The sequence below is a fragment of the Tamandua tetradactyla genome, chromosome 3, assembly GCF_023851605.1.
Source record: "Tamandua tetradactyla isolate mTamTet1 chromosome 3, mTamTet1.pri, whole genome shotgun sequence".
Lineage (NCBI taxonomy): Eukaryota > Metazoa > Chordata > Mammalia > Pilosa > Myrmecophagidae > Tamandua > Tamandua tetradactyla.
Genome location: NC_135329.1, coordinates 146,080,357 through 146,094,737, shown reverse-complemented (window position 1 = coordinate 146,094,737; position 14,381 = coordinate 146,080,357). Strand labels below are relative to the sequence as shown.

At 34.0% G+C, this 14,381-nt stretch overlaps 1 protein-coding gene across 4 annotated transcripts in view; it reads left to right on the top strand.

Annotated features, from left to right (window-relative positions):
* OLA1 (Obg like ATPase 1) overlaps positions 1 to 14,381 on the top strand; it is a 264,781-nt gene that overhangs the window by 226,513 nt on the left and 23,887 nt on the right. For all 4 annotated transcript variants that reach the window (XM_077154180.1, XM_077154178.1, XM_077154179.1 and 1 more), the window contains 2 exons: positions 975 to 1,055; positions 1,362 to 1,459. In XM_077154180.1, the coding sequence (XP_077010295.1) occupies positions 975 to 1,055; positions 1,362 to 1,459 (179 nt within the window). The remainder of the gene's footprint in view (positions 1 to 974; positions 1,056 to 1,361; positions 1,460 to 14,381) is intronic.

Below are 14,381 nucleotides of genomic sequence, written 5' to 3'. Positions count from 1 at the left end.
AATAAATTTTGAGAAATGCATATTTAGAACATCTATAAATTACCTTTAAAAAAAAAAACAACAGATGATTCTCAAATGCACTTCTTCTGGAAGAGCTAAGTTTGACCTTTCAGACCTAGAGAGCCTTTTATTAACACCTGCCTGTAAGGAGAACCTTGCCACACGCAGTTTTTAGATTCAGAACCACAAAACTGATGAGGAAAGGCTTGAAGGGTTCAGTTTGTGTCACTTGCTGTTTGCCGTTTCCATTTCACAGATGATTAATCTTTCTGTGAAGAAAGGCCAGAGAAACAAAGCACATTGGGCTCTTCCTGCAGTTACTCCTTCTGAATGCACACTAGCTTGCTAACTAAAAGGCCTTTAGATTTCCAGCAGAGAGAGATGTTCTGAAAGTGAATGCAGCTGGTTGGAGGTCACCAGTGCAGGGCTCTTGCCATTGTGTAATGGAGGCTTTGGCAGGTTGGGGGGGTGGGGGGAGTGGGCAGGGAGAAGGTGTTGGCAAAAAATTTATTCAGAATAAAAAGGATTTTGGTCACTTGGTTTAATATTTTGAGGGGTTGATCATCAATAATAGGCTCAATTTCGTCTGTTTTATTTTTTCTTTTAAGTAAAAATTTGTTATTCATTCTCTCCCCAATTTTCTCCTATCCACACCCGTCTCCCTTTTCCTAGTAGCATGTTTTATCATGCATGGGACATCTCTAAGTAATGTTAAAATATTTTTAACTCCTATATTTAATTTTTAGTGTAACTTAATGGCCTTGAAAATTTTAAGATCATAATTAATTTTGCTAGTATTCCCCATTTTGCATATTAAAATGTTAATGCCACAATGTTTCATTGGCATTTTTAAAGAAATATTGAAAATAATTATCAGTAGCTTAGTTCCTCTTATTAAAGATTTGAAAATTTGATTTTAATATTTAGTATCTAAATGCCTAGTAGTCACCATCTTCTTTCTCAATCATGTTTAGGACATAATGTGCAAAGTCAAATCCTGGGTTATAGATCAAAAGAAACCTGTTCGCTTCTTTCATGACTGGAATGACAAAGAGGTAAGTTAAAAATATTGTGTCTTCTGTTATTGTCTTTGCTTAGATTTTTTTAGAAAACAGCTTAGAGTTGTCCTTTTTTTTTTTTTTACAATTAATCATTATATCTAGTTAAATATTATTTCTCTCAGTGATTGCTTATTTCCTGACTTGATTGTCTTTTCCCCCACTCCCAGTATTTAGTGACAATTAATCTTTTGGAATCAAGATCTTTGAAATGGAAATGCTTACTTTTTAATAAGTTTACTTTCAAATTATTCATCTTACTCAATTTTTTAAAAAGAATTCTTGCTCTGTCTTCTACTTTAGATTGAAGTGTTAAATAAACACTTATTTCTGACTTCAAAACCAATGGTCTACTTGGTTAATCTTTCCGAGAAAGACTACATCAGAAAGAAAAATAAATGGTAAGTTTTTCTACCTCAGCTGTACCCATGCACATTATATCTACATACACAAGCATATGTACTTACTGCTGTGTCTAGGACGAAATGGACGAAAAAGGTATGCCTGGTATTTATATTCAGAGCTGTCTCCTAATTGATTCGTACCAAGAGAACTAAAAAAGACATTTAAATTAAGCAATATGGTATATTGAATTTTGAATATTTACTTTTCAATTTAAGTTTATTAGATATTATTGATTATATCCTTTATAAAATGAGAGCCTAATTGGAACAATAAAACTTTTTAAGCTAGGAATTTCTAGTTGTGTTGATGTTACGTGTGACTTTAAATGCTCAGAGTTTTACCTGGGCATAAGTTTTAAAATTCAGATTCAATACTTTAAATTAAGGTGGAGGGAGAAAAAGAAAGAGAAAGAAAGGCCAGGTATCTTCACATACTTTAAAAATGTACAAATGACAAAATTGTGTGTGCATATATTGATTGTGATTTTTAACATATAACCAAAATGTGCAAGGTTTGCTTTCTTTCCTTAACAACTTCAGAAGATCGTATATATATATTCCTGTACATTTGGGCATATGCAATTTGGCATAGTACTCACTTTGGACTTGCTTCACTAGACCCTCAGTATTTTATACTATGAAGTCACTCAAACAAATCAAAACTATCCAAAGCAAAATATCAGAATCCTCCTAAAATATATTGTCGGTTTCTCCCTGTACTTCATTAAGTCCTTAGATGCACATGGTTTCAATTTTCCATTAAAAATTCTCATTTCCATATGATATCAAAGAGTGAGAAGGCTTTAAACTGAAAAATAAACATTCGTAGACTGGAAGCCAAAACAATAATTAATGTCAGATGGTTAACTCCAATAAATCATTAGAATAAATTCTGTGAAATTACTGCAACTAAAACTGCCCTGTTGATATTACTATAAGACATTTTTGTGTTCCTGATAGGAAGCTGAATTTAACTTCTTTATTGGTAGTGTTCTAGAAAGTATATATTTAGTCCAGACTGGTCAGTGTCTTCTAGCAGGTAATTAACTTTGAGAAAAATCAGTTCTGGCTTGTTTCAGATTCTTATAAATGTGATGATTAATGTGTTAAAAATTGTTACCTTTGGGAAGAAATTTTTAAATTTATCACTTGACCTAAGTTAATAAATCTTTCTCATTATAGTATGAATGGTTAGGTTTCCTGAGACTCAGTGAAACAATACAGACATCAAAGTTTACATGAAAAGGGATGAGTCAGTTTCCTTGCCCAAAGGGGCTTCTCACACCTGTATTTGGATGATTACAGGTAGAATTCCTTGGCTCTAATTGAATAGTAAATACCATTTCCCAGACCCTAATGGTAGACAGACTGCTTGGGAGACGCCAGTCTGTGATTTAGCTGTCGCCAGGCACCCCATGTTTTTGTGAGACCAGTTGTGATGATGATATGGTTATAGCCAATTGAAAGTAAGCTCTTGTCTAAATAGCAAATTTTAATTTATAAAAATATAGAGATATGAATGATCCCATTTTATAAAACAAATTTTAGTGGGTTTTATGTATTACTAATGATTTGGTTTGGAGTTGTTATTTGTGTGTTTTGAGTAGGGGGGAGAAGGGCATCCAGAGCTTGTGGAAGTTAGTGTAATTGTAGCTGAAAGATCAAAGACTGGGTAACTGAGTGATGTTCCAGAAGAGAATTTACCACATAGCCATTTTCTGTACAGTTTCTGCCGCCTGCTGTTCCTATTTTCCCTCAAGCTAGCCATTGACTACCCCCTGTGCATCTCTGCTCGTAAAAAATGATTAAGGAAGTATTTGTCATGTATTTATGAGTGGGAAACATTATGTGATAGGGAATGGCATCTACTGGAGCCAAAAAGATTGCCACTTTCCTTTCATTCAGCTACTCTGCTACAGCCTTAAATCTCTGTTTATGCAACATAGCCTTTGTATTAAAGCGCAGAATAAATTTTTATTATGAAGGATATGAACACTAGGTTTTTCATCATTTATAACACTGCAAGCAGATGTAAATAGTTAAAAAAAATTTTTTTTAACTGCTGTGTCCTTTTAATTTGTGTTGGCTTTTTGTTTTGTTTTGTTTGGTAACGTTTTATGTCCAAGCTCTATTTGCCGAACTTGCTCCTTCAGCAAAAGAAAAAGTTTTAGTTTTTAAGGTTAACATATAACATTACTGTAGCAAATTAAAACTGATGTAGAAAACAGTAATAAATAATTTCATGGGTCTTTTAGATCTAGAAAACTATTTTAAATGGTCAGAAAAGAGGAGGAGAGTTTTGTGATTTTGGCCACAAGAGGAAGATTAGAATTTATTTATTTTAGTAGGTTACCATTCATAAATAATGAACATTTTAATTACTAAAGTTCACTCTAAATTTAAATGGTAAAATGTTATTTTTCAATCCTTATAAAGAAGAAAACACTTTAAAAGATAAGTCTATTGTGTTATTGAGACGGTGAATTGACCTTTTGAAAGATGTAAAAACCAGAACGGCTCCAAGCATCTACTCACTGGTTTTAACAATGTTGAATTAGGCATTTTGTTAATTTATTATTAAGACCTAGCCCCAGAAAAAAAGAGGACATGGAAGTTGTGTTAGTTGCAGTTGTGCTATGATCAGATGATAGTAATCAAGGGTTATAAGGAGAATCCGTAGAAACCTTTTTTTATTATTACAAATTACTGTTCCTTGAATGAGTAAAAGTATGTAGAAGTTGCTTTTTGTGTGTGGGTGCTAATGAATTTTGAGGATTTCATTATCTGAACGTGATCGTTATAACTTGTACTAAGATTATACTTTATGCAGTTTTAATTTTCATTTGAGATCGCCTACTGAGTCATGGTGTCAGAGAGGTACAGGACATAGGAACTGTCAAACCTTTGCTTAATTAGGGGTTTAAATTTCCATCTTTGCACCTTTGCTGCTCTCTTAGTAGTACATGCCACCAGTTATGAAATCAGTAGGACAAACTAATTTTAGATATTTTGTACTCCTACCTAGCTACCAATTTTGCTTCATTTTTATGCTCTCCTGAAGATTTGTTTTAACATAGGAGGCTTTTTAAGCCAAATTTATTTTGTACATGTTTTAATTGATTGTGGTTTTCATGGATTAGATATTTTTTAGTGTTGGTACCTTTATGAGGATTAATTCCTGTATGCCGCTTTGACAGGTGGGAATGGGTGGCAGGGTAGCTCAAGGGTATTCTGGAAGTCTAAATGGTACTTTGTTTTGTTTTGTTTTGTTTCGTGTGGGATTGATTAAATCAGTGAATTCATACAAAATAGTCTTAATTTCACTGAACTAATGAATTCACAAGGTAAGCATTTTTGTTAGAGTCATTCATTTTATGGTTTTTGTTTCTGTTGCTGGGTAATTTCTCAATTATTTGCTTTTAAATTTGTATTATGATAAAGATTTGAAACTATCATACACATTATGAATTAGGATTTCAAATAATTTTTAGTGAATGATTTTCCTGAATTGATTATTTCTTTCTCTAATCAGAATTTTTAGATTTAAAAAGAATTTACTAAAGAAAAATGATCTTTTCATTATAAGAGATGGAAGACTGAAAAGGGTATGGGGTAGAACTTTTTTTGCCCAGTCAGAAATGTGTTTTTCAAATATACTTTTGTATTTGAATATATTTGTACATATAATAATATTTGTGAATTTCTTTCTTCTTTTCATTAAGTGGTTTTTGGTTCCTATTCCAGCAATTTCATGTTTATGCTTATCAAGGGGTACTAGTGCCCTATAGCACTTAGTCATGATGAAACCAAATCACACTTACGATTTTTCATTAGAAAAAGATAAATCTAGAAAGAAGCACTTTTTTTTATATGTGAGCATAATGCTATTGACCAACAATAGATGTGTATAGAAAATCCCCCTGGCCTGTTTTGCAAATTTGCCCAATATTACTTGTAACTAATGATTTCTATTTGCCAGGTGATTCACTGAATTTAAGAAAGTGATATATTTGGGAGGGTTGGTTGTAATCTTCAAAAGCACCATCCACTGACTCACTGATTTGTGAGTGATAGAATTTATGAAATGTATGAGGACTCTGATCTTTTTTAAACGAGCTGAGGAATTTTACTCCATAATGAAGAAAAGTTTTCTTTTTCTTTCTTTTTTTTTGCTACAAAATAGATACATAAAATGTGTTCTGTGTAAACGGTATTCTCCCAAATTACTTATCATAGCTCAAGGAGAACATAATAGTAGAGAAAGGACTTGTGTGGTCTAAATGCATCTACTGGATGTATTTCTTCATTTTTTGGTTTTTCTCCCCCATTAGATGGTTGAAGGAATAGAATGCATTATATTTATGTGTATGTATGTATGTATGTGTATATATATAGCAGCTGTAATTCCATGTTTTGAAACAGCTGTCCTCTAGAACAAACAACCAAGCACCATCTACTGTACATTAGCAGCAAAATTCCCATGAGTCTCCCATTTGACCCCTACCCCCATCTCTCTGAGATTGGGCTCAATGACTTCACCATTTGCAGCCCAGAGACTTTTACTATCATCCCTTGGCTTCCATTAGAGCCAATTGTTCTTTAATTGTTACAATGACATAGTTTTGTTTTTTTGTTTTAATAGATGTTTGTTCTTAAAAAGGCCTTTGAAAATCCCATTGCGATTTCTGTGTCTCGGTTTCTCCATTTTTGAATATATGTATACAATCATGTGTATGTTGGAAGTGAGGTGCAGTGATGGTTAGTAAAAAATTAAGAGATCATCTCTAAAGTTCCCTTCCAAAGCTAGAATTTTAATGAATCGGGCTATAGCAAACTTTCAAAGAAAAGATGCTCATGCGAATATCTTATATATTCTTCACTCATATATAGGTTATTGTGATAGGATTTTTCCTAACTGTGGAACTATACAGAGCAGTCCTGATATTGCAAATGCCCAGATAAAAGCAACTTTTCTAGGCTGGATTTGAAACAAGACTAAGTCTTTTCCTCTATTATTATTCCTTCCCAAATCTCTGGTCTTGGAAAATAAGTATTTTCTGAGTCTCACAGTGTTTCCATCTTTCCTTATAGTAGGCAGCTGTTGTTCTGGCTACAATAAGAACAACATAAAAATAAGACCTATTGATAAAATTATTCAAAGCTAGTAATACTGCTCAAAACTGTTGCATTTCCTTATATTCCACACTGACCTAGAAAGTATTTCCCCATCAAAAACATTGGCTTCTTAGACTCACCCTCCAAAGTTATTCATAATGTAGTAGAGTTTTTGGTATTTGACCATTTTTACCACCAACTTTTAAATTTTGCTTTAAAAGATGTTCAAAAATAACTGAACCTATTTATATGTGTAGGGCTGAATGTTGGTATCCATTCAGTCATATTAATACTATATTAAGAACAGATATTAACTTTATAAAAACTGACGTGAAGGCAGTTCATTATTGGGTCTACAAATAATATTGCCATATTGAAGATGAACATGATTGAAAGGGGTTGTATAAATCCATGTATCCCGCCAATTAACATTACAAACATAAAGAAGTTCTTGCATGAACTCGTCAAAGCTATGAATCTTGTACAAAGAGTAAATAATAAGGGGAAAACTACTGTTGCATGCTGTGGTCTATGTTTAACAGGATGCCATCAACAGTACCACAGCAAAACAAGGAGGAAATATTTTGTGGGGGGAGGGGGCACAGAAGACAAGAATTAAGAGGAGATTTGGATTTTCTGTTTGGTGAGGGTATGTTTATCAGTTATTTTTCTCTTGGAAGCAATGAAAATTATCTAAAATTGAGAGTGTTGATGATTATACAGTTGAGCGAGGATAATGTGAGATGTGGATGGTTGACTGTACATTATACATGATGCAGTGGATGGACATGGCTGAAGGATACATTGACTGAGAAGTAGAATGGTGAGCTATGATGTACACATATGATGAAATACTGTCGTGAGGTGTGCAACAAGGTGAATGAACCTAGGAGACATCATATGATGCAAAATAAGCCAGAAACAAAAGAGCAAATATCGTATGGTCTCTTTTAGAAAATAATTATGAGAAAGTTGGGCCTAGATCATAAGTGCTTACAACAAGTCATATTTAGTGTAAAGATGTAATTGTTATTTCCAGATTTTGAAAGACTGTTTTTTGTATGTATAACCTGCTATTTCCTTGGAACTTTGGGAACTGTGTGATACCTCAGACTCAGATTTGGAGTTCTGTAGGTCTGAAAGTCAACATTGCCCATGCAACAACTATTAAAGTAACTGAAAAAGAGATCAGGCTTCAATTAGAGATAAAAACGAAACTTACTAGGCCGGGACTAAGGTAAATCAGAATACAGGGGTAAGGAGAATATTGTCTGTGTTTTAGAATGTCACCTACTCTATGAGACTAAAGGAAGAGAGGTTTACTTTGTCCAAAACTTAAATTTTCTGTAGCACATAATCTAACTCAACCTGTGTGGATAGACCATTTAAACAACCCAAACACAAGGAGCCTAGAATGAGAATTAGGGCTTATAATTCTGTATCTCTTAAAGTAATGGCCAAATATATCCTAGAGTATATTGAGCAGATAATTAAAATTATTGATCCTAAAATCGTAGAGTAGTAACCCATGTCAAACTCTGAAATATGTTCTCTAATGAATTGTGGTACTGTGCTTTGAAATTTGTAGCTTTTTTGTATATATGTAATTTTTCACAAAAAAAGGAAAAAAAGTCAATTGTGATGATAAAAATATTTAAACCCTCTAGCCTCCTATATTCTGGAGCAGCTAGAAGGAAAAATATGACAGGTTCATATGGTAGCCCATGACAAACTCTGGGATCTGTCCTGTAACTACTTGTTGAAGAGTGCTTTGAAAACTATTGATTTTTTATATCTTTGCTTTGTATATATGTTATACTGTACAATAAAAAAGTTAAAAAAAAAAAAAGTGTTGGCAAAGTCCTTTGAGGAACAGTAGAAAAAAATATGAAACTGTTAAGCTTTACCACCGGGAAAATCCCTGTCTCAAACATTAGGGACTCCCAAGTCAGTAGGCCAAGACCTTGATCTTGAGGCTTGTTCTTGGGAAGCTTACTTATGTAGTAGAGAAGCGTTAGCCTACCTATAGTTATGCCTAAGAGTTACTTCCAGAGGACCTCTCTCTAAGGCCAGTTCTTTAGTAAAATCATCTACGTGGGACATGACATACAGGAGTAAAACTCTCCCTGGAAACATGGGAGATGAATCCAAGGGATAAGCCTGGTCCTGGCACTGTTGGACCAACCATGCCTGCTTAACCAAATAGGGGAAAAGAATTGTAACAAAATAAGATATCAGTGGCTGAGAGGTTTCAAACAGAGTCAAGAGGCTATTCTGGAAGTCACTCTTATGCAAGATTCTGCTAGATATTGCTGTTTAATGTGGTTTTCCAACCCTCAACCAAAACCATTCCTGCCGACCCTAAAGAACAACTGGAGCTCTGTGCTGTTTTGAAAGGATTATATACCCTAGAAAAGCCATGTCTTAATATTGATCTAATCTTGTGGGGCAGCCTTTTAATTCCTATTCAGTACTGCTGTGAGGTTGATTAAATTATCTCCACAGAGATGTGGTTCACCCAGTTGTGGGTATTAATCTTGGATTGGAGGGAGGTGCGACTCCACCCATTCCAGGTGGGTCTTGATTAGTTTACTGGAATCCTTTAAAAGAGGAAACATTTTGTAGAGAGTTCCTTTTTTAAGTGAGGAGAACCATGATAGCCCCTGCAGCCAGAGACCTTTGGAGATGAAGAGGGAGCTTCATGAAATAAGTCTGGAGAAAAAACCAGCAGGCATCATGTTTGCCATGTGCCTTTCCACCCTTTCTTGAGTGAAGGTAACCTCTTATTGATATCTTAATTTGGACATTTTTATAGACTTACTTTAACTGGGACGTTTTCTTGGTCATAGAACTGTAAATTTGCAACTTAATAATGTATATATGTATTTTAAAATGTTAAAAAAAAAACCGACATGACTGTGAATTTCAGACTTACGTTCCTTATGAAGACTGTGAACTCCTTGAAGAGATGGGTACTGTATAGTGAACAAAATTAAGCCTTTGCCCATGTGGGGCTTAATATTCCCATGATGTTATAGGAAACAAATATACAAATATGTAATATGTCAGGAAGTGATCAGGGGAAAAAATAAAAATAAAGCACAGGAAAGGGGATTCTATTTTAGTTAGCGGTCAAGGAACACCTTTCTAAAGTTAAGAAATGCACCATGAGTTTCTCTGAGGAAAACATGGTCCAGAGTGTAGTAACACTAAGGGCAAAGACTGAGGTGACTCGGTGGATTATATAAGGGAAAGAGTTATAAGAAAAGAAGTTAAAGAAGGAGACAAAAGCCAGTTTATGTAGAGGTTAATAGGCCACAGCAAGCACCGTTTGTTTATTCTGAGTGTAGTGGCTCATTGAAAAAGAATGAAATATGAAGAAAACCATTTGAAAAGAACTTATATATTCTTATTCAAATACATTGTATTTAAATAGATTTTAAAAGATATCCTAAATGAGTTCTAAAGTTCAACTGGGCATTTTAAGATTGTGTTTTCTAGTTTGCTCTAATTGATTACTTATAGTCCAGAAATATTTTCATTTACTGTTTTAAGCAATCTTTAAAGTGATGCTGTAATTATAACAGGTTTATTTTAAATTGCATCTTTCCTTTTCCATGCTTGTCTAGTAACTTTACTTATCTGTGTTGCTACTCATCATGCATTTTTTAAAAAGCCCCTTAGGGTGGGCAACGGTGGCTCAGTGGCAGAATTCTCGCTTGCCATGCCAGAAACCCGGGTTCAATTCCCAGAGCCTGACCATGCCAAAAAAAAAAAAAAAAAAAAAAGCCCCTTAATGTATGATCTCAAAGAAATAGATTGGACTCCATTAAGAAATAATAAAACCAGAAACCTACATTTATCTAAAGCTTTACTGTTTCAACTTAGATTATTCCATTTGATCCTCAGACAGACCCTAAGATGGGTCCTCATTATTACACTATACTATTTTGGCCTTGAGTTTTTATTGAAATGAAACATTTTCACCATTGGATTAAGAGTTCCGCATTTTATTTTAGGATTGAATGGGTTAAACCAGCAAAGAAATAAATGAGATTTGTATTTCCATTAGTAAAAATTCACAGATGCCTTTTCAGCACTCTAAATGTTTGTCATTAAAATCAAGGGATAGTCATTAAAATCAAGGTGGTAATCAGCATTTCCCTTAGAAATTTTTTAAAAAGAACAGTTTCGTCTTTGGAAAACATCTTTGGGTTTAGTCCATTTTGAAATTTAAAAAGAAAAGATCAAATAGCATCCATCCATTGATAGCGTTTTTCGCTTTTTAATGATGTTTTAAGAGATTTTTCCCAGAAGGTATATCTGAGTGTTTAAAACATGAAGTCCACTAGTTCTTTTTACACATAATTTTTATTTTGAATTTTTACCTTTTAAGTTGTGCCATTTTTCTTTTGTCTCTCCTCCCTTCATCCCCTCTACCCTCCATTTAATGGCATTGCCATAGCTTTTCCTATACCAAACCAAAAGATCTACGTAGCAAACCGTCATTTATTGATTAGCTCCTGCTATGTAGCAGATACTCTTTTGACCTTAGAAATTGATGAGTTATTAATAGAAGAATAGATGAGACATATGGAAATTTTATTACTATTTATGAAACATAGGTATTATGCCCATTTTATGGAGTGATTATGGCACATGCCAAGTTCTTGAATCAGATAAGTGATAGATCCATTTGACTTGAATGTTTTTGCCTGTATCATATATGATGGATAACCAAGTGACAGTGCAAGACATGGTTGTGAATCTCCAGAAGTCTGTGAAAGTATTTCATTAGTGTATTTGACATCCTGCTACATTTTATCACAGAAAATATCATCTCCATCAGGTTGTTGAGGGTCTTAGTAAAAGGAAACCATCTCAGGATGACAAGTGCATGCTTTTCCTAGGGCAATCTTTTGCTGCTTTGCCTAGGGTGATTTGTTAAAGCTGCCAGAATGTAAAATACCAGAAATGGAATGGCTTTTAAAAAGGAAATTTATTAAGTTGAAAGTTTACCATTCTAAGGCCCTGAAAATATCCAAATTAAGGCCCCAACAAGAGGTTACCTTCTCTGAAGAAAGAATGATGCCGTTTGGAACATCTCTGTCAGTTGGATGACTCATGGTGATGTTTGCTAGCTTTCTCTGCTGGCTTCTCGTTTCGTAAGAATTCCCCAGTGGTGTTTTCCTTCTGCATCTCTAAAGGTCCCTGGCTGTGTGGGCTCTGTCTGCTCTTTCGAAAATGATTCCCTCCAGTAAGTAACCGCACCTTGACTCCAGTAAGCAACCCCACCTTGAATGGGTGGAGACACATCTTCATGGAAACCACCTAATCAAAAGATCCTACCCAGCAATACTGGATTCTGGGTTAAAGAACATTGCTTTTCTGGAGTACACAACAGTTTCAAACCAGCACACTGGGATTTAATAAATTATTAAACATATAATATCTTATTGTTAAAAGGCAACAGCAGAATATTTTAGCACCCACTTTAATATCCATTTTTAAGGATGTAACTTATGTAAGCATTTTCATGGAGAAAATACCATATACAATGGTAATTAATGAAGCCAAAACTAAAAATTGTATCAAAGTGCCCAAGTCCAAAATGTGCTACAGAATAGACCCCAGACATAATTGCAACTGCAAATTGAATTTTTTATATTAATAAGACAAAAGGGACTTGGCTTTTTTTTTTCCCCAGCAGATCAATTTGTTAGGAACAACTCTTCACTAATATGTAAGAGTTGATGTGTAAATGAGCAGAAAAATGAGAGAATATCATGAAAGTGGCAGATTAAGATTTCCAACAACCTTATAAAGTACCATTATTAGCCCTGTTTTAAGGAAGGCAAAGCAAATATAAAGAGATTAAGGAATTTGGCCAACGTTGCATAGCCAGTCATAGGAGCTAACATTCTGACCTAATCACATTTTCTCCTGAGTTCATACTCTTTACTATTACACTAGTATCTCAGCATGGGACATCGGTGATGCTAGAAAGATAGATAAAGCTTAAGAAATGTGCCAAATATTAGCCACATTTTCTGTCACTATAGATTTCATTTAGATAAGGATCTATGGTTTTTATTGTGTTTCTTCTCCAACATTGGAAAGCCTTCAACACTCTAAATGAATACCATTTTAAACTATTTCCAGAAAAACCCAATCACTGTTGATGTTTCATTTTTAAATATTCTATGCTTTTATTCACATACTTTTGTTATTTTCATGTAATTCTTTGAGGCAGGGCTATATTTTATTGTTTTCCTCACTATTTTCTCTTACTGTTTACTTTTGGAGGAGGATAGGTGAATATTTTAAAAAGATACAATATTGCACCAGAATAAGCATAACTAAATAAAGAGGTAAATTATCAATACAAATTTAGAGAGCCATTTTTAAGCTCTTCTGTCTTTAACTAAAACATTTCTCCTTTTCATTTTATATAGTGTGCCACATAATATATGAATGATGCCAAAAATAACCCCCTTTTCTTTTTTAAATTTCTGTTGTCCTGGTACAATTATTCTAAGCTATTTGAAATTAAGTAATTAGTATTCCCATTCTATAATCTAATCAAGAATATACCATATTCTATCAGCTGATTACTGGGAAAATGTGATTATGTATCAGAATGATTTAGGATCCAACACAAATATGAAAATAAACTACAGTGTTGGGTTTTAAATTATGAGCCTCTGTTTTGGTGGGGCAAGAGATCAGTTGGGGGTTCTTTGACAACTATATTTTGTGTTAGATTTTAAATTATATGATAATGTTAATTTAGGGGAATGTTTTTAGAACACTATCTTTACTTTGAAATCTAGACCATCTGTTTGCGCTGAAGAAACTTTTCTCCAAGCCTAACACTGCTCAAAATGTTACCTATAGCTTTTAACTCTCTAGGCCACTGCAGAGCACAAAATATTTGTGCAACTGGTAAATTGAACTCTAAGTCCCACTGCAGGAAATTGCTTTGCTGTGCTCTAAACAGCAGTTATCTTAGTAATTGTACCTGAATTCCTTGTGGCTAATAGAGTGTGGACGTCCATTTTACAGGCAGAAAATTATTTCTCTTAAATACTTTTAATTATAAACTCCCCACGTAAAACATGAGTCAGTTGACTTTAGTGAGATATTAAACCTTATCATTTTTAATTATTAGTGCAGAAAAGTGAAACTCTTTTTTCCTTTCAGTGTAAAACTGTACATATCTGACATTTCACATTCTAAACTGGAGTTTCCAACAAGGAGCTTATCAGAGCAAATTGTCTAGTCCATCCCCTTCCTCACTCAAAACCTAATGACCCTTTATCATCATGGTTTAGATTGCTGGACACAGATGTGAGAAAATACAAGTAATCTACAGGTAACTACAGTAGCTGCACTGATGTTCTCAGAGAACTGACTGCTGGGAAGATAAAGAGCTTCCCACAGAGTCTGTGACTTTCTGGCAGCAAAGCACATCATGAGCTCATACATGAAGTTTTATTTGCTGAAGATTCACAATAAGATGCATTAGAACATTCAGCAGGGACTCTTTTTAGATGAGCACAGAAATTCTGGAGGGTTATTAGTTGGTGCACTAGTGCATAGCATCACACTAAAATAAAAGATGTCCCACAATATTAATATTCTTTCTAAGTACATCAAAGGTATGGCTACAATGTAGCATTAATATTAAACTTCTTTTCTTGATATTTATATAATCTACTACAGATTCTCTTCATGAAAGGATGAGCTTGTTGCCAAAAAAAAAAAAAATTAGTTTGGTTGTGGATTTTTTAAATATGAAAGT